General features: G+C 34.7%; 1 protein-coding gene across 1 annotated transcript in view; it reads left to right on the forward strand.

Moving 5' to 3' along the window:
* The first annotated feature begins 60 nt into the window (after nt 1–60).
* The window catches only part of FSIP2 (fibrous sheath interacting protein 2), a 101,080-nt gene continuing 80,480 nt past the window's right edge, over nt 61–20,660 (forward strand). Inside the window, exons 1-9 of the mRNA XM_031651393.1 lie at nt 61–245; nt 598–723; nt 4,384–4,545; nt 5,595–5,684; nt 6,690–6,829; nt 7,935–8,076; nt 8,577–8,687; nt 17,443–17,569; nt 19,874–19,954. Of these exons, the coding sequence (XP_031507253.1) occupies nt 147–245; nt 598–723; nt 4,384–4,545; nt 5,595–5,684; nt 6,690–6,829; nt 7,935–8,076; nt 8,577–8,687; nt 17,443–17,569; nt 19,874–19,954 (1,078 nt within the window). The 5' untranslated portion in view covers nt 61–146. The remainder of the gene's footprint in view (nt 246–597; nt 724–4,383; nt 4,546–5,594; nt 5,685–6,689; nt 6,830–7,934; nt 8,077–8,576; nt 8,688–17,442; nt 17,570–19,873; nt 19,955–20,660) is intronic.

The raw sequence follows: 20,660 nt of genomic DNA on the forward strand, positions 1-20,660 counted from the left end.
ACCATTGGAAGCCTGGAACGCGGGGGGCGGGGCTGCGGTCGTTGGGTTCTGGCCATTCTTGGTCAGGTCGGGACAGAGGGACAACGGGGTGCGAGAGAAGGAGAGCGGGGCGGGTGAGGAAGAGGCTGAGGGGGCCCGTGCCGGCCATGGAACTGTACCTCGGCGCCTGCTCCAAGCCTGCCAATATCGCTGTCACCAAGACGGTCGCCAGCGTCCTGGCTGCGGACACCCAGCAGTGCGGAGACGTGAGTGGCCGCAAGCTGGGCGGCGTCGCCCTCTGGCTGCCGCAGGCCTGCTGGGGAGCGGGGCAGGGGTCGCCACACGCGGGTCGCGAGGATCCCAACTGTCCCCCTTCAGGAGACTGCCCTCTTGCGGCGCCCGGGGGCGGTGGTGGTGGCTCGGACTGTACTGGCCGCAACTGGCAGGCGCGGGACGCCAGGAGAGCTGGTGACCAGGGAAAATGGGAGGACTTCAGGATGCCCCGAACCCTGATTGTGTAATTCTTCGGAGTCTTTGGTTGCAGTGGACGTAGATTGGTCTAAACTAAACGAATACTGTCTAAAAGGAAAGACAAAACTCTCCAATTGTGTCTGACAGGGCGTGCACAAAACCCACTTTGCAGGGGTTGGACCGGCTCAGCTACTGGACCTACCTCTCGGGGTCAAGCTGCCTGTGATCCCAGGAAGCCATGCTGTATTCTATACTACGAATTTCGGTGAAAAGGTGAACAAGTTTTTATCATCTTTCTTTCCTTTACCCTTTACTACTTGCTGTTCAATTCAGAGGCTGCATCATACAAAATCCATTAAAGGAATTTGCATCAACATTTAAAGGAAAAAAAAAAATCCCACATCTGACCGAAGGTATTGTTTAGAATGCATATGAAGCACTTTCATCTAATACGGTTTGGACATAATAATATTCCAGAAAGTTTAGATTCTTAGTCCTTAATTTACAATTCACGGTATGATATTAATATTCCTTATAATAAAACTTCACATATACCTATATAGTAAGTTTTGATGTACTTAGAAACATGTTTAGAAGGTGAAAGGTTATTAGTGCTAGCTGCCATTTAATTATGTGTTACGATTTTAACTGACAGTATCTTGGACCAAACTCCCTTTACGGGAAACATTATTTTGTTTTGAGTTGAATTCTATTTTACACATAGAGAAAAATAAAAAAGAACCGAAACAGTGGGACTTAAAATGAGTTAATGTGTTTAGTACTTTAACCTTACTTTAATGAAAGAAAGCCCTGCCTCAATGAGGAAGAGACTCCATAATTTGCCCCAGCCTTTCCATACAGTATTGTTTCCAACTAGAGAGGCTCAGCTTCTTCAAGTTGAGTCTTTCACACCTACCCATAAATACTGTGCTAATACTTATGTATTTTGTCAACTTGCCCCCAAACCTGGCATACCTTGTCTTCTTCTCCCCAGTCTATGAATCTGAGCTATCAAGACTCTCTGAACTGTGATAGCCCACCATTAACTTATTTTTGTTTAGAGTTCACATTGCCCTTGATTTGTATGATCTCACTTATACAAACCATACTTAATCATACTGGATTATAGTGTATACTTCCCTTAAGCCTTTTCATGTTTTTAGTGCTCAACACCACACCTACCCCCAAACCTCCCCAGCCTTTGACTAAGTAGTCAATGCTGAAGGAGGTTTAGTACATTCTTGTTGACTGGTTGCTTTTATCAGTTTTGCAAAAAGTTCTACAGGAAAGAATTCTAAGTGGCCCACTTACCCTTATGTTTATGATGTCATCAGAAATAAGTAGAACCCCTTGGTATTTGATACTTGCATAATGTCTTATTCAGTTCAGGCTGTTATAACAATGTACCATAGACTGGGTGGCTTAGAAATAACTTATTTATCATTGTTCTGGAGCTGGAAGTCCAAGATCAGAACACCAGCATGGTCAGATTCTGGTGGGGGCCCTTTGTAGTCCTTTCATTATTACCTCCCTGCATGGTAGAAAGAAGGATAGAGAGTTTCCTGTGGTCTCTTTTATAGGAACATTATCTCTCTTGATGAGGACTCCACCCTTATGACTTAATTATCCCCCAAGGCCCCAGTTCCTAAGGCCATCACATTGAAGGTTAGGATTATATATGAATTTTGGGGGCATACTGTCAATCTAACACACTAAATAAACATGATTTCTTAAAACAAGTTTTGTTTCTGAAAAAAGTATAATTGCCCTTAAGAAAAACCTAATCTATTCTACTAGATTACAGCAAGTGAACTACAAATATACCAACTTCACACAATTTGAGTCACAAACACAAACTAACTTTGCAAAAACGTGCTTGAAATTTATTCCATTACAGGTGATATAATTCCTCTTTAGTGTATAAACTTAGAACTGCGACTTTTGTCTCCTCCCTCAAATATATTCTTTTTACTCTATTGCCATTTTCTCTGTCGACCATTAATTCACTTGTCTACTGCTTTTCAAAAAGATGTTCTCTCTATTGTTTATTACATTAATTCTCCCTAAATTTATTCATTTAATGATAATTGGGCACCATACTAGTTTCTCTGAAGAATTTTCTCTTTCAGTGTACTCTCCTTCATGAGGTAATGGTTAATACTGACATTTTAAGAGCAACCAGTTATTTTAATTGTCAATAGAAAGGTTACTCTGGCTCAAATGAGTGGATTTGTTTAAAGGCGTTCTTAGTTTACAGGTCAGTAGCTCAGGTTTGGTCTTGAGAAACATATGCTAAAAGTCACAGCTAAAAGGTAACATTTTTAAAAAGTTTACAGCTAAATGTCAACATCTGAAAGAAATATTCAATCCACTCCTTGACTTATTATTATTGATTATTTCCCTTCCAGGAAAGATCTGGGCTTTGTATGTGGAGTCATTTAATTCAAGACTTTCCCCTTTATGAGTTCTTTCTTTGCCTTCTCAGTAGAGCATTGGTAATCAGGTAATCTAGTTTTCTGATTAGGCTCCTTGGAAGGAATTAAAGTTTAATGTTAAACAAGAGGTCAGAAACTTAAAGAAATTTTTAAATGCAAAGGAAGAGCTAGTATCTTATTTTGTTCCTCTCATCTACCTTTTACCCATATGCAAAGCATTCTCCTACCTACCTTTCGAGAGTTCTTATTAGGGTCCAACCCAGTCAGACGCCATAGTGTTCAGGAGTTGGACTGCAACTGTGGTTACAGCTAGACTGGAAACAGAGGTCACAAATTGGTGCCTCCAGACATGTCGGGATTGGTGCTTAGTGTTGTAGTGGTAGTATAAATTGAATTTCATACCGGAAAACAGGGCAGATGCTCTCTGGTTTCCCATATTACTCACATACTCCAATTATCTGTCTCCTGAGCCAATTCCTGATTTAACATTATTTTGAACTATTATAAAACTTATGTTTTTCTGGCCCAGCCAACTTAAAACAGAAAGGGATGTAAAAACATTAACACAATTTCCTACTCTAATTCTCTACTTTTTCTATTTCAGAGGTCCCCCAATAAGCCATTATCACCATCCTGCTATTGAAAAACTAACAGAACTCAAACCAAAAACTCACTTTGCTAATTCATGGTGAGACTGAATAACTCAGCTGTTTTCTCTAATGCAGCAGATGTAAAAACATGACTAGTAACTGATTATCTTTTCCTCCTTTTATATGTTAATGACTATTGCCTAAAGGCATATTTGGTCTTCACACAAATAGAAAAACTTCAATTTCTATCAATATTCTTTAAAATTGGTTATTTAATACGGTGAACTGCATAATATAGACCTTAGGTATTCTTCTTACTCTAGCACTCAGAGATTGTTGGTTTCTTGCATTAAAAGCCCCAAGAGGCAATGACTCTTTAACTCAAAATCGTTAACATCTAAGTTTTGCTTCTACTATTTGTTAAAGTTATTTTCATAAATTTTGATGAAACATTTTCTGTTGTTTTGTTCATTTTAAGGTGATTGAAATATAATCATACTTACTATTAATCCTTTTATGTTTTGAATAGAATATTTTGATTTGAGAGAGGGAGGAGGAGAAGAGAATCCTAGTGTTGGCTTTGTACCTTAAAACAAACTGTATGAAAAGAAATATATTCCCTTTCTTTTCCTCTGCTCTTTTCTTATTTGGCTGAGAGTCAGGGGCTGAAGAGGATTAGAGGAGGAACTGATTAGGTGAAGGTGAGTCTTTGGGATAATTTATGCAGGTAAGGAGAGAGGAAGGGAAAGGCAGGAAAACATGCCCAACTCCAATTTTTCTGTGGCTCTTTTTCCCCACTTCAGATTTTTCTGACACATTTTATTTTCAATGAATGTTCTAATCATTTTGATAGATTATTTAAAGTGAAAATACATTAATTTTACGTATTTTTGAATCTGTGTTTGCAGCTTTTTCGACCTTCTTATGGTTTTAACCTGACTGATCCCTATTGTCGACTTTTGGAAACCCAATATAAAAGCCTCCATGATCCACATTTAAAAGCATACTATAAGCGCAAAGATATTTTGAAGAGATTAAAGAAAGGTGGCTACATCACCAGCAATAATAAAGTGGGTTGAAAATCACTTCTTTTTTAATCAATTAAACACTTTAAAACATGATATAAACTTGTTTCTATACCTCACTTGGGGGGCCTGTGTCACTTTTAACTTGGTCATGAGACAATATTTAATAGGCAGTTCTATCAATTTCTCTATATTTGAATCAAGAGAAATCAGACAACAGTTGTTGCTAAATGAACGTACTTCTTCCTTCACGTTTTTTCTTTGTAATACCAGAAGATTATTGACAAATAACTTGAGAACACAAAGATATATTAATTTTCCCACATGTATTATAGCCTTCTTTCTCTGTCTTTAACGGCACTGTATACTTGTCAAGAATTATGTTCCATATATTTTTAAAATCTTGAGATGAAATAGAAACTTAGCAAAATTCAGTCTGTTAGAACCTTCATAGAGTATATCCTTATTGGAGTTGAACAATGTTATTACACTTAAAATTATAATCCAGTTACAGCTAATTGAAATTATTACTGTGATAACTCTAATTGTATAGACTAAACTCCTTTTACAATATAAGTAATGTTAATAAAGCAATATGTACATATTTTTTAGAGACAGGTTCTCACTTTGTTGCCTACACAGGAGTGCAATGGTGCAATCATGGCTCACTGGTGCCTGGACCTCCTGGGCTAAAGCTGTGTTCCTGCATCAGCATCCTGAGTAGCTGGGACTACAGACACAGGCCGTCCGAGCTGGTTAATTTTTTTTTTTTTTTTTTTTTAGAGATGGGGTCTTGCTATGTTGCCCAGGCTCATCTCAAACTCCTGACCTTAAGAGATACTCCTGCCTCAGCCTAAGTAATGTTTTTGGATAGAAATTTCTTGCTGATTAACAAATGCTGAGAGTTACTACTTACAAGATTGTTAGCAGTTTATTACTCTTTATGCCAAAATGTCATTGAATTTTATGTCACTGCTATTAAAGTGATTTTTAAATCAATTTAATGATTTAAAGAATATATTTAAAATATTTATATATTATTAACATACTTAACATTTTTTTAAATATCCATGTGTTTTCATTTTTGTTTGTAGGTTGTATGTACCTTGAGAGAATTGAATAAGTACAGGCAATATCTTACCAGTTTAAAATTAGACTTTGAGAGAAACTATCTAAGAGAACAAGTAAGTTCAATACTTAAATTTGGTTTATTTACACAGAGTTTGGAAGAAATTCTTGTTTATATGTAGAGTGTTCTTTGAATCATATTTTGACCCTTTATTATTGACAAAATAATTGACTATTTTTTCCAAGTGAAAATTTAGAGTAGGAATAAACAATATTTGAATTTTGCTATATTTGGCCAAGAATGGGAAAGGGACTGGGTCATCTATCAACACACCAGTGGTAGCTGGCATAATTCAATAATTAAATTGCTAGTCAGATGTATTGTTTCCCCCAGAGCTAAGGCCAATAATAAACATCTCTTGTGGCAGAAAGATTCTTAAGTTGAAAGCTAAAACAGTTTGAGCTATAGGAAAAGAACAATAAATACCTGTAGTGTTCTACAGTGATTCAAGAATATGTACACTCTGTGTTTGTATTCATACATGATCACCTGTATTCATTCAGTAAAAATGTTGTTCTTGAATGTGAAATAGAATGACTGGGTGTAGAGTGAATGGTTATGGATAGTGACCTCCTTTAGATTTTTGACTCAAAGATGTGTGTATGTGTGTGTGTGTGTGTGCGCGTGCTTGTGTGAATTCAGATTTTAGGGTCAAGAGGTTTGGATCGAAATGAGAAAAGTGTATTTATATGAGTGTTTGCAAATGTATGTCCTAAAGATAAAAGGGTTAAATACAAATGAGAAAGACTTCACTATATTTCTAAGTATTCTGTATTTTCCCCACTTCATTCTGTACCCAGTATTTCTTCTCTGCTTCCTGCATATTTTTATTTACCTTATTTAGAATAGGTGGACAAATAAACTGAAATGTTTACCTTTTATTTTCAGAGAGATAAATCTTAATTTTGGTTAACTTGTCTGTGTCTTTAATGGATTCAAAATAGATGTAAATACAATTAAACAGAAATAAGCATTTATAAAATATAGGAGTTTAAATGGTTTTATTTCGGGGAAACATTAAAAAAATTATATATATGTAATACACACATTTCTTAAATAGAGAATACTTGCAAAACAACTACATAACGTACCGGAAAACAATCAAATCCCTCAACATTGTGATGTTGCACAAGTCCAAAACTGGTTGTTAAAGGAGGGCAGCGAATCCATTAAGGACCAGGAGCGGCTAATGAGGCATAGGTAAGATTAAAGTTGATGCACATTTTATGTGTATGTTGTGGAACCAAATAAGCTGGAAAATGCTAGAAAGAATTGAAGACAATTTTTTAAGTACTAGACACCACTCTCCTGGATCCCTCAGAGTGGAGAGGAAGTAAGTGAAACCAAGAGGTGGAAGAATTTTCTACCAGAGGAGTTAGGGTTGCTGGAAGCCGAAGGGATAAGCCAAACTGGTTATTGAAAGAAAAATTAGATTCAAAATCTTTCTATATTAGAAGAGGAAGAGAAAGGATCTTTAACACATGCCTCAAACAATAACAGTTTTTTAAGATTCATCTTTAAGAACTGATAGCATTTTTTGAGGAAGTTAGTGCAAAGTCAAAAAAAGTAAGTTTGGAATAACTGATGCCAATATATAAATATGTGTTGTCTATAAAAAGGATTGTAAGCTCATTTAGATATGACTCAGTCATATTCAATCATGGCCATTCCATGGACAAGCCCATTTCTTAGGAAGTAAAGGATGTTATAGTTCTTTTTCCTGCACTAAGGATGGGGTAAGGAATTGGGCTGACTTTTATTACCTGACTTTTATATTCATTCCACAGTTTCATTATGTGATATTGTTGCCATATTACATATTGATGTACCAGAGATCCAGACTACAGATGAGAGATTTGTTCAAGGACTTGTAAATTACAAGGAACCCAGTGCCCGCTTTTTCTTAGAGAATTCAAATGTACTTTTTTTTTTTTTTCCACATTTGAAGTTGCTGTTTCAGTTATTTCAGCCTTTTTTGCAAGGTCATACTCTTAAATCTACTGAGTTATGAATGCTCACTTTGCAGAATGTCTTGAGTAACTTTGCTCTGCTTTTTACCATTCTCTTTGCAATTATATCAGATAATTGTGTAGTGGAGAGACCTTATAATAAGTAAAACATGGTGAGATGGTGGGTTTGGCTGTTTTAAAAGTTTATAAACAGTACTGATAGAAAAACAGCAAAATTCCTGTAATTCAAGAAATGAAAGGCAAGCAAGGAAGTGGTTTGGGAATGGCATAGCAGATGATGCCATCGTGAAAGAAACAGCCAATTCACCTTTAGTAATATTTACACTCTTACTCAGATATTTGGATATGATAAGTAGAAAACTAGAACAACTTGAACGCACAGCAGAAGAACAACGCCTATTCCTGATGGATAGAGAAGAAAGACGACAGCGAGAGCATACAAGAAGAAAACTTACTCTTCGTAGAAAAATAGAAGAGGTGAGACATAACTTTAAAACATTAAGAGAAAAGTTGTGTCCAGTTGTTGCATTTGTAAATAATTTTAACTGTACATTGTACTGCTTGAAGTCATTTCAGTTCAAAATAATTTGTTACCATTAAATTTCCTTCATAGCTATAATATACAAGTTGTTACATAAAATAATGAGGTGGATACCACAAAGTATGTATATGAGCCAATTTCTGCTCTTAAAGAACAGTGAGAAAGTTAACTAGACACTATTTAACTCTCTTAATGCCCTTATTGTGGAGACAAAATTTTTTTTTAATTTAGCTTTAGTAAAAAATTATCATATTTGCATTCCTAATAAGAGTGCAGTAAGAAAAGTATATTCTAAACCCAATGTGTGCCTTTCATTATGCTTAACCTGATTTCTATTAGGCTCTGACTTGTTTAATATACTTTTTGGTGGGACAAAATACAAAGATATCGTTGTGAAAGGAACACACACCAAGTGCAGTAACAATGTGATTTCTAGGAATGGAAGACAAAAGAGATGTTACTTCTGACAAGGATGGCAGAAGATGTTAAAAGAGAAGAGAAGATAGAAGAACAACGGCATAGAAACAGAGAAGAGAGTGACAGGAAGGTAGTGTGAGCTTTAACCTCTAACTTGAGCTGTTCGAAGAGAAGGTTTTGTTTTGGTTTTTTGAAGTACAAATCACTTTGTGAGATGATTGTTGCCCAGTTACTCCAAATGATATGCATGATATAAAACTGAAAGCTATGGAAATTTTTAGTATATTTGACTATAGTATAAAAACTACTGCTCTGTTATGTGATATAACTATTTTTGGCTTTATTTTTACACTATAAACTGTACTTGTAATTACTATGAAAAAATTAAATGACTAACTTTTTTTAGAACCAGCAATTCTTTGTAGGATTTCTCAATTTTTCCTCACTGGTTAATTTTATTTAGCTTAACTTTTCATCTTTAATAATATATAAGATTTTGTGATTTAGAGTGTAAATTAATATAAAGAGAAAAATCCTACCACCACCACCCTATCAACATTTTAGTTTCACACATATACACATACACCCCCCCCACAATGTTTCCAGTAATATTTATTTATTCCAATTAATAATTAAAAACATGTTATTATACCTCGCAAGCTGTTCTGTAGACTGTTTTTTTCATTTAACAAAATGTCATTGTCAACTTAGCATGTTGATAAATGTTGATCTAAAATTCTAAATAGCAGTTTTAGGTAGGCTATTGTTAACAAACCTAGGTGTGAGTGTAAGATTTGCACAATTTGATTTGTATTGATATATACTGTTACACAGCAATTTTGTAAAAATATTGAACGTTTAAATATGTATGCTTAACTTTCATTCTGTTTGTTACCTGTATCTTTCAGTACCATCAGCGACTCACTGCTCATTTTGCAGGTTCAACTTATTCCAATTTACCATGATTATTTTTCTTCTTTCTTTTTTTTCTTTCTTTTTTATTTTTATTTATTTATGTATTTATTTATTTATTTATTTTTTGTAGAGATGGGTTTTTGCTATGTTGCCCAAGCTGCTCTCGAACTCCTGAGCTCAAACGATTCTCCCACCTTGGCCTCCTGAAGGGCTAGGATTACAGGTGTCAGCCACCACACCCAGTCATAATTATTAATAATATAATCTAATACTCAGTTTTTCACTGTTTTTCAATGAGAAGTCTCACCAAGTTGTCCTCTTCATTTTGCTCTAAAACTGCACATCTCTGAAAGTATCTTTGTTTTCCAGAAGCAATTGAATGCACTAGATTCTTCTCCTTTTGCCTAATGTCAATTACTACCCAAAGAATGTTGGTCAGTTTTAGTGAAGACTAACACAACTGATCAAAATCGGCCTGGGAGGAGTGACCATTAGATGTGGTCACTGACTGTAAGCATGATAACACCACAGGCTGCATAAACTTTGCTAATGGTAGAGCCATTTGAACACTGATATTTCCAACGGAGTTATTTTACAATTGTCTTTTGTGAATCTTGTTTTACTATAAGAAATTTTGAATTCCTTTGTGTTTCATAATATTTTTATGTCATGATTTTCAGATTTGACATAATTTTTCACTGCAAATTATCTTGTTATATTATAGTTTAGATTTTGCTCTTAATATCTTTGTCAAAAATTATTTGTGTGGGTCTATTTTTGGACTCTCTTCTATTCTTTGACCTATTTGTTTGATTATTGTATCTTTAATAATTCTTTGAATCTGTCGTGCCAGGCTTACATGTTTATTTTTCTATTTCAGTTGTTTTAGTTAATCCCAAGCCCTTTGTATTTCCATATACATTATAGCATCAGCTTATTAATTTCTACCAAAACGTCTTGCTGAGTTTTTAAATTCGATTTGTGTTAACTCTATAGGTCACTTTGGGCACAATTTACCTCTTGATAATATTGAGTCTTTCAACTCGTGAACGACATATGTCGCTCCATTTATTTAAGTCTTCTTAATTTCTCCTAACAGTGCTATGTAGCTTGCAGTGTACTGTTCTTATGTATCTTTTCATAGATTCATCCCTAGGTATTTCATATATTTTATGCTATTGTAATTTATATTTCTTAAATTTCAAACTTTGAATACCTAATGCTAGCATTTAGAAAAACATCTGATTTATTTATATTCATCTTGTATCTTGCATTGTTAAAAATCAATAATCAGTTCTAGTAGTTCCTTTTTCTAGATGCCAATTAATAGTCTACATAGATGATCATTTCTGTGAATAAAAGGAGTGTTATTTCTTCTGATGAGTTCCTTTAATTTTTTTTTTCTTGCTTGATCACACTGCCTGAAACCTTCAGTATAATGTTGAATAGAAGCAGACACACTAGCTATTTTTGACTGGTGATTTGCTTGTTAGTGACTCTCTTTGCTAGTGATCTCAAAGGGAAAGGATTAAGTCTGTCACCATTAATTATAGGGTTAGCTGTGGGTTTTTTTACAGGTGTCATTCATCAGGTTGAGGAAATTTTCTTATATTTCTAGTTTGCTGAACATTTCTATCAGAAAGGGCTGTAAGATTCTGTCAAACATTTTCTTCTGTGGTTTTATTGAATTCATATGTAGGTTTTCTTTTGTGGTTCATTGCATAGTAGATAACATAAATTGATTTTTGAATGTTGAATGAATCCTGAACAAAAGATCCTTAAAGCAACATACTTGATCTGATTTACATATTGTTGTATTAAGTTTGCCAACATTTTGTTTAGAATTTTGCCCTAGAGATGTTAGTGCAAAATGTAGTTTTCTTGCACTACTCTTCTCTGATTTTGGTATCAGGGTAATGCTGGCCTCATACCATAAATCTCTATGTATTCCATCTTCAGATTTTTGAAAACATTATTTTAGAATTGATATTGTTTATTTTTTATATATTTTATGGAATTTATCAGTGAAGACATTTGGGTATGAGGCTTATTTGTGGGAAGATACGTAACTACATACCTATTCAAAACATTATTTTTAAAAGTTTTGATAGTGTATTCTAGTAATTTTTTCATTTCATTCGAATTGTGGGATTTATTTACAAAGTTGTTTATAACATTCCTTTGTTATCTTTTGCGTATTTCTAGACCCTGGTGAAGTCACCCACTCTACTTGCTTATATGGTAATTTGTAACTTATTTTTTTCCTTATCAGTCCTGGCTAGAGTTGCTTTTTCTTTTTCTTCTTATTTCTCTTTTTCTGATTTTCTCAAACTGCTAGTTTTTAGTTTTAATGAATTTCTCTGTTTTTTTTCCTATTTTGTTTATTTCTGTTCTGATATTTTTGTTAAATACCTTTCTCTCTTTAGGTGGAAGTTATTAATTCAAGACCTTTCCTCTTTTCTAATACAGAAATTTAGTACTCTAAGTTCTTCCCTAACACTGGTCTATCAAGAGTCTCCATATTTTTTTTATATACAGTGTTTTTATATTTATTCAATTCAAAATAGTTGAATTTCCCTTTTATTTTTATGTTTGATTCATTAGTTATTTAAAAGTGTGTCATTTAGCTTCTAAATATTTGGAGTGTGTCCAAGATCTTTCTGTTATTGATTTCAAATTTACTTTTATTGTGGTCAGAGAAAACTTTTATTTCCCAAATCTTTTTAAATACATTGAGACTTATTTTATCTTCCCAAACTCTGGTCATTTTGGGTAAAATACAAATGTATACCTGAAAAAAAACTTCTTTCTACTGTTGTTGGGTGAGGTATTTTATAAGTGTTCTCTAGATATCAAGTTCATTGATAGAATTGTTCAAATCTAAATCCTAGCTCAATTTCTGTCTACTTGTTCTCTCAATTATTGAAGGAGTTATTAAATCTCTGACTATATTTTTGGATTTGTCTAGTATCTCAGTTTTTGTTTTATTTGAAGCTCAGTATTAGGTTAAAAAATGGCTAGAATTGTTATGTCTGTTGGTGATTTGATTTTTTTTATTGTTATGAAAACATTTTATTTTCCTCTGTTATTATTCTTTGTTCTAATATTACAGGTAATATTAACATTGCCACTGCAGCTTTATTCTGATTACTGTTAGCATGGCATATTATTTTCTTGTGTTTTACTTTTAAGACCAAATTTGGGTCTTTATTTTTCTGTGTGTGTGTGTGTATGTGTGTGTGTGTGGCTACTATTCATATAGATGGGCTTTGGTTTCATATCAAATCTGATGACTGCCTATAATTAAGGTGTTTGTAGCATATACATTTAGTGTGATTATTAAAATGATTAGTTTTATGTCTGTCATCTCATTATTTGTTTTTAATTTGTCTCATCTATGTTCTTTTCTTCATTTTCTGCCTTTTTCTTTGGATTTTTAATGATCCCTTTGTATCTATTTTGTATATTGTTTCTTTGTTTTAAATTTACCAGTTGCTTTAAGGATTATAGTATATGTCTTTAACTTATTAGGGTAGATCTTAAAGTGCTATTATACTATATTATACTATTTCAAATATAGTATAAGAGCCTTACAATATTATGTTTTATTTTTCTCCCTGTGGCCTTTATGCTATTTTGGTCATTCATTTTATTTATATACATATACGTAATAAATCTGACAATACAACATTGCTGAGTTTGTCTAAACAATCATTTATCTTTTATCATGATGTAAATAAGTCATATATTTGGCCATATACTTAAAATTTTTTATGTTCTTCATTCTTCTATTTTTGTATACCCATATTTTCATCTGCTATCATTTTTTTTTTCTGTCTGAAGGACTTTCTTTAACATTGATCCTAGTACAACTTAATTTTGTATGTCTGCAAAATACTTATACCTTTATTTTTGAAAACTTTTTTTTTTAGTGTGTATTGGTTAACATCAACTGGGTGTAGAATTCACCATTGACTATTTTTTATTTTATTTTAGTACTTTAAAGATGCTCTTTCACTTTCTTCTCTACATTGATTTCAAGAGTAAATCTGCTGTTTTTAAACTTTATTTTTCTCTATGTAACATAATTTGTTTTTCTGGTAACTTAAAAAAAAATTTTTTTATCCCTAGTTTTGAGAAATTTGATTATTATGACTTGGTGAAATCTTTCTTGTTTTCTATGCATTGGTATTTTGGGCTTCTTGGACCTGTGGATTTATGGTTTTCATCAAATTTAAAACATTTTAGGATATTATTATCTAATATTTATTTTATCTTTTCTCTCCTCTCTTCAGGCATATTAGGCTGCTTGAAGTTGTCCCATATCTTACTGAAATACTTTCATTTATTCACCTGTCTGTGTTTTCTTTTGGATGGTTTCTCTTGCTGAATTCCCATTATCTAATCTTCTGCAATGTCTATGCTGCCATTAATACATCCATGGTATTACTCATCTTACATATTTGGAAATTGCTTTCTGACCTTGTTATATCTTCCATATCTCTTCTTCACTTTGTTTATATACAAATTGCAATTATGTTACTGTATTGTTTCTGTCTTTAATTCCAACATTTGTGTCATTTTTGAGTCAATTTCAATTGATCAATCTACTTCTTTTAAAAGTTATATTCCCCTGCTTCTTTACGTGCCTAGTATTCTTTGATTGGATGCCAGACATGAATTTTAGTTTGTATACTGAATATTTTTATGTTCTTATAAATATTCTTTAGCTTTTTTGATGTAGATAATTTATTTGGAAACAATTTGATTGTACAGGTCTTGCCTTTTATGATTTGCTGGTAGGGTGAGAGCCATGTTTTATCTGGCTTTTCCTACTACTTTCCTAGTAGTTATTTCCTACTACTGAGTTAAGATCCATCTTAGTACTCTACTCAATGCCCTATGACTCATGAGGTTTTTTCAGTATAGCTTTCCAGTGAAATATTTCTAGGGGGAATAGGCATGTTTTCTATCCCTAGATAGCTTCCAGTGACTGTTTTCTCCAATCCTTTAGGAAGATCTTTACTGTCGTCTTGGGTGGTTTTTTTTTTTTTACATAAGCTAATCCATTTTCTTGCTAAATACTGCAAGAATCCTCTAAGAATCTCTGGGGTTCTTTCTGTATGGATTTATCTTCTTTCTAGTATATTCATTACAGGCCCAGAAATTCACAAAGGCAAGTCACATTTTATGTACTATATTATATTTATCTCTGGTAGACCTGAGTGATATTTGGTTAAACCCTCAGTAATCTTCCAACTGAAGATGATTGAGAAATTACTTAAACTCACCAGGACAGGTATGGATAAGATACCCTGTCTGATCAGAAACTGGATTAGTTCTCTGATGGTATGTAGAGAGGTAAATTGCATACATGTTAAATACATTCTTTGTGTTTGATCACAAATGGAAATTTGCCCCTTACTACTCTCTTATTTTTGTAATATTACAAATCAAGACATGACTGATTATCCATTTTCAATATATTGTCACATTTTAAATAATTTGTTTTACATTTCTTTTTTTTTTTTTTTTTGAGGACAAGCTATTCTTTTTAATAAAAGGTTCTGGGACAATTAGATATGACATTTTTTAAAAAAGAAGGCTTGATTAGTACCTCATACTGTGCATATAAATCAATTACACATGGATTGTAGAACTAACTGCAAAAAATAAAACCAGACAACATGTTGAATATAATATAGGAAAATATCTTCATGAGTTTGGGATAGGAAAAGACTTCTTCCCTGGGACCATCTCCACTCCCTACAAAAAAAAAAAAAAAAAAAAAAACTTTAAAAGATTTGATAAGATTGTCTTTAATAAAATGACTAATTTCTGTTTGTCAAAAAGTCCATTAATAAAGTGAGCATGAGAGCCATAGATGGGAAGAATTTGCTTACAATACAAAGAACTTGTATCCGGGGTAAATAAATCTGTAAGACTAAGAAAGACAACCCAAAACAAAACTGGGCAAGAGACTTGTTCCCATCACATCTAAACACAGGAGCCACAAAGCCACAGTCTTTGTCACCTCTTACTGCTTCTGTAGGTCACAAAGTCGGCAGTGGCCCTGCCAGGCAGCTCCGACGTGGGGTCTGTCCCAAGGCCACCTTCAGATGGTGGCTGGCATTGGGCCCTCTCAGAGGGGTCTTCCCCACTATTCTAGTGCTGCTATGAAACAGCTGGGCCACCCTGGCATCTCTCTTTATCTCCAAAAGGCACGCACCTGGTCCCGACACACAGAGTGCTGCGCGGAAGCCACACCACATTTCCTATCTACTCACCGAGGCTGCCACAAAGTCTAACCCAGATTCGGGGGACAGCTGCACCCCACCCCTGTGAGAGAATAAGTAAAACCATTGCAGATGACCTTCTGCCACAGGTGATTTACACTCTTCTCCATACAAAGCACACTTGCTTCCAACGCAGCACGGGCCACTGTTCTCCTGGCATTGAGCTCAGGAATGAGATCCCGGAACCCACCGTGTGTGTGCCTAATGACCTCCTGGGGTGTGGTTCCTGGAGGGTGGCACCTCGAGGAGAGTGTCTGTCTGAAGACCTGAGAACTGAAGAGACAAGGTGTCATCACACACCCCCATGCAGTCCTGGGCAGACACAGGTCAGTGTGGTGGGTGCCCTCTTTCCAAATGGAGAATTGGAGACATCGCAGCCACCAGGCCACAGAAACTCAGGAATCCACGTGGGCACCTGCAGTCAAGGCGTTGACAAAGTTTCATTCCTCCTGCCCAAGAAAGCCACTCATGGCTGCAGGCTCTGCCCCCTGGACTCCGGGCTCTGTCCTCTGAGACTTCATTTTCCACAAGAAACAGCCAGCGCATGCCTCCATCTCTTCAGTGGCTACACCTGTCTCTTCAGGGGCTTCTCTCACCCAGGGGTTTCCCGAGGTACAAAGGCCTCTTTTGATTTTTTTTTTTTTACTGTTTTGGTCCTTTTAGTCCACATTGATAATTTTTTTTTTTATGGTAAACAGTGTGGTGATTCCTCATGATCTAGAACTAGATGTACCATATGACTCCAGCCATCCCATTACTGGGCATATAATCTAAAAGGATTATAAATCATGCTGCTATAAAGACACATGCACACGATGTTTATTACACTATTCACAATAAAGCAAAGACTTGGAATCAACCCAAATGTCCATCAGTGGCAGACTGGATTAAGAAAATGTGGCACATATACACCATGGAATCACTATGCAGCCATAAAAGGATGAGTTTGTGTCCTTGTAGGACATGGATGCAGCTGGAAACCATCATTCTCAGCAAACTATCACAAGAACAGAAAACCAAACACCACATGTTCTCACCTTACATAGGTGGGAACTGAACAACGAGATCACTTGGACTCCAGGAAGGGAACATCACACACTGGGGCCTACTATGGGAGGGGGAGGGGAGGGATTGCATTGGGAGTTATAACCTGATGTAAATGACGAGCCTACGGGTGCTGACGAGCGATGGGTGCAGCACAGCAACATGGCACAAGTATACATATGTAACAAACCTGCACGTTATGCACATGTACCCTAGAACTTAATAATAATAAAAAAAAATATATATATATATATATATAGAACAGAATTATGTTGGCCAGGTGCAGTAGCTCAGGCCTGTAATCCCAGCACTTTGGGAGGCCGAGGCAGGCGGATCACGAGGTCGAGATCAAGACCATCCTATCCAACATGGTGAAAGCCCGCCTCTAATAAAAATACAAAAATTAGCTGCGTGTAGTGGCACGAACCTGTAGGCCCAGCTACTTGGGAGGCTGAGGCAGCGGAATCACTTGAACCTGGGAGATGGAGGTTGCAGTGAGCTGAAATCGTGTCACTGTACTCCAGCCAGGCAGTAGAGCAAGACTCCATCTCAAAAAAAAAAAAAAAAATGTGTTTTGCATTTCTAAATGGCAAGTTAATATTAACCAGTATATTTTCTTTAATATTGTAGAAACAAGATCTTCTAGAGAAAAAAATGGCTTATCATTTACAAAAAATGCAAGATACTGGCTTTAAAGGAGAAGATATGGGAAAAAATACATTTAAATACAGAGGTCAAGATGGAACACGTGGTGAATGTGAGAACATTAAAAGATGATGTAGCTAAGTAGGAAATGCGTATCTATGTAAAAATCCTTGTGTAATACTCTGTGTACTTACACTTGCTACTCCTTTTGTGCCAGACACTGTTCTAGGTATTTCTATGTTACAGTTCAAGTTAAAAAGTAGGCATATATGTAACAATGATAACAAATTGTAACAATCTCATCAATTGGCTGAGGAGACAGTCTTGCCTATACTGCATTTGTAACTAACCTCCCTATATTTAAAATAACTACTAAAATAATACAAACTTGTATCTAAGATACTGCTATTATATACCAACATGGTGTTCTATTATGTTGCCAACCAGTAAGAATGGGAAGCGATACAGAATTAGGAAAAAAAGAAGGAAGAAATAAATGAAGAAAGAAAAAATGAAGAAAGTTTAAAAGGAGGAATGGCTTTGTTTTGCCCAGCCTCTACCAGCTTCCTTTATTTATAACATTATAAAATTACAATGGGTTTTTGTTTTCTGATACTAGATAAAATTTCATGGCCAGAATGCAAAATGTAGACTTGTTTTGTAGTATCAGGAAAGAAACTGATTATTTTCCATGCAGCTATCATCATGGTATCTCATCAATCCCATTTCTAGGTCAGAGCTTTCCTGTGTCACTCCAGTAGATTACCAACTAGCCTCTGTTAAGTCTTCTTTTTACCTGCCTCAAATCCATTTTGTACCCTTGCTTGTTACATTTAAAACTCTGTTCTGATGGTTTCTTCCTCTACCCTTAAAACTATTATCAATTAAATGAAGCTCAGGCTGCTTCAGCACGCATTTATCAGCATCTGGAGTTCAGTCTTTACCTGACTTTTTAACTTTATTTTACACTACATCCTTGAAGATGGCAGCTATGATCTAGTGGTGATATGCACAGGCTCTGAAACTGGATTGTAGAAGTCCAATCCTGTTTTATCATTTTCTAGCAATGTTATGGCTTGTAAATTACTTAACTTCCCTAAGCCAGTTTTATCATCTGAAAACAAAGATAATACTCCTAGATAATTCCTATAAAGAGTGTAAAAATTCTAGTATATAGTAAGAACTTAATTTATTTTGTTGTTTAGTCAAATTAGACTACTGATCATTCCTAAAACACATGTTACTTTTCCGACTTCTCTGCCTCTCTGTATCCAATTTTTCTCAATTTAGAGTGATCTGATTACTATCTCTATTTATCAAAATCCTACAGTTACTTAAGCTGCACTGTAAATTACATGCGAAAAAGCCATTGTTGATAACCCTAACTGGAAGGTTATCTCTCAAGTAGTTTGCACCACTTTTAATTCACTTATTACATACTTACTGCTGTCTTAATCATTTATAATAGTAAACTCCCACATTTGTATTCAATAGAACATCATTCAAAGCATATACACTAAGTACATGTTTGCTAAATTGATTAATTCGATCTACTTAGTTCATTGAGGCAATGACAGCAATATCATGCCTCATATATGAAATCACTTCAGTAACTATAAAAATTCCTACCTCTTCATTAACTTTCTCATATGGTAGGAAGAATTTAAGTAGCTTGAACATTTGTTATTTAAATACACTGTTGAAGAAGTAGTATGTAAATGAGTTTAGTTTATATTATCAAAGTGACGGAATAGAAAGAATATCCATGGCACAAATTAAATTGAATTATACCACTATTGTAATGTTGCTATCTTCCAACAAGTAGACAACTTTTAGTGGGACAAAGTAAAAGAAAGGTAATATCAGAAGAATTTGCTCAGTGATCAGTGAATGGGGAAACAGATCACTCTCATAGTTTACATCTCTAACAACAGCCCCTTGAGCACACATGCGGTGAGTAACTTTTGCCACCCTAATAGTTAGGAAAGCAAAACTATAATTACATTTATCACAAAGAAGGGAATATATATGTGCATTTGCTTATGCCAGGCAGCAAGGCATATCCAAGAATTACAGCAGTCACTGTGGACTACTGAGTCTTCAGCCCAGCCACTATGTTGTTATGCACCCAGATGGATATTGACATGTTTCAATTGAACCAGGTGCAGATTTCCTTTTCTGCTAGAAAAACATTCTATCCTTCCAAGTGTATCTTTTAATATTAAGGGATAATATGTCAAGAATTGTCTTTTCTCCCATTTCATATCTCTCTATCTTCTCCAATTTCTCTCACAATCCCACATACAGACTAGCATATAGTTCAGCTCCTCTTGGGCACAAAAGGATCAGTAGTCTATCTTGGGTAATTCTGTCATCATCATAAGTAAAAATAAATGTTTTATTATGTTTCTTTAAGCTTCTCCAAAGAATAAAAAGAAGACTTCTGAAGATATAATGTTAGTTTATCCTGCTGGAGACCAGAATAGAGAAACACGTGGTAAGTGAATATTGTGACAAGAAACACTAGATACTAAACAATAATTTGGGGTAAGACAGTTTTTTTTAACAACTTCTTTCACTTAAATGCAGACAAATCCTCTGTTTTCTTTTTGTCAAATGACTGATTTTGAGTGATGCTTATCAAGAGCTATGTGGCCTTTATTAGTTTTAGAATTTGATAACTAGATAATTGATTTACTGTTTTGAACCTGACATTATATTATTATTTTAGAAAATTAAATGAAGGTTCTGTTACTATTAAATATATAATACAGCATGCCTACCAACTTATAGAAAATATTTTTGCTCAAAATAATCTCAGAAAACGCTGAAATATGTCAGAAATTCAGTACATTTACTCCAGATTCACTGTGGCTTTTACTGTAACATCACTTTATTATCTTTTAACTTATGTCGCTTCATGTTGTTCATTAGAGCTCACTGAAAGACTATAAGCCCAAATTACAATATAAAAATCCTCCAAAAATATATTACCAGAGTATGACTGTTCAAAAGTTGAACAGTATAACTAATCTCCCATTATTAAATTTCAAAGAAAAATTAACATATAAATGTTAAATTTCTTGGCCTTATTGGTTAAAAAATAAAAGAAATACTGTTTAAAATCTTTTCTTCCCGAGTATGCAATTTGCTTAGTTTTCATCAAGAATCAGAAATGTTGGATGTCTTAGCCTAGGATGTCT

The sequence above is a fragment of the Papio anubis genome, chromosome 10 (genome assembly GCF_008728515.1).
Source record: "Papio anubis isolate 15944 chromosome 10, Panubis1.0, whole genome shotgun sequence".
Classification (NCBI taxonomy): domain Eukaryota; kingdom Metazoa; phylum Chordata; class Mammalia; order Primates; family Cercopithecidae; genus Papio; species Papio anubis.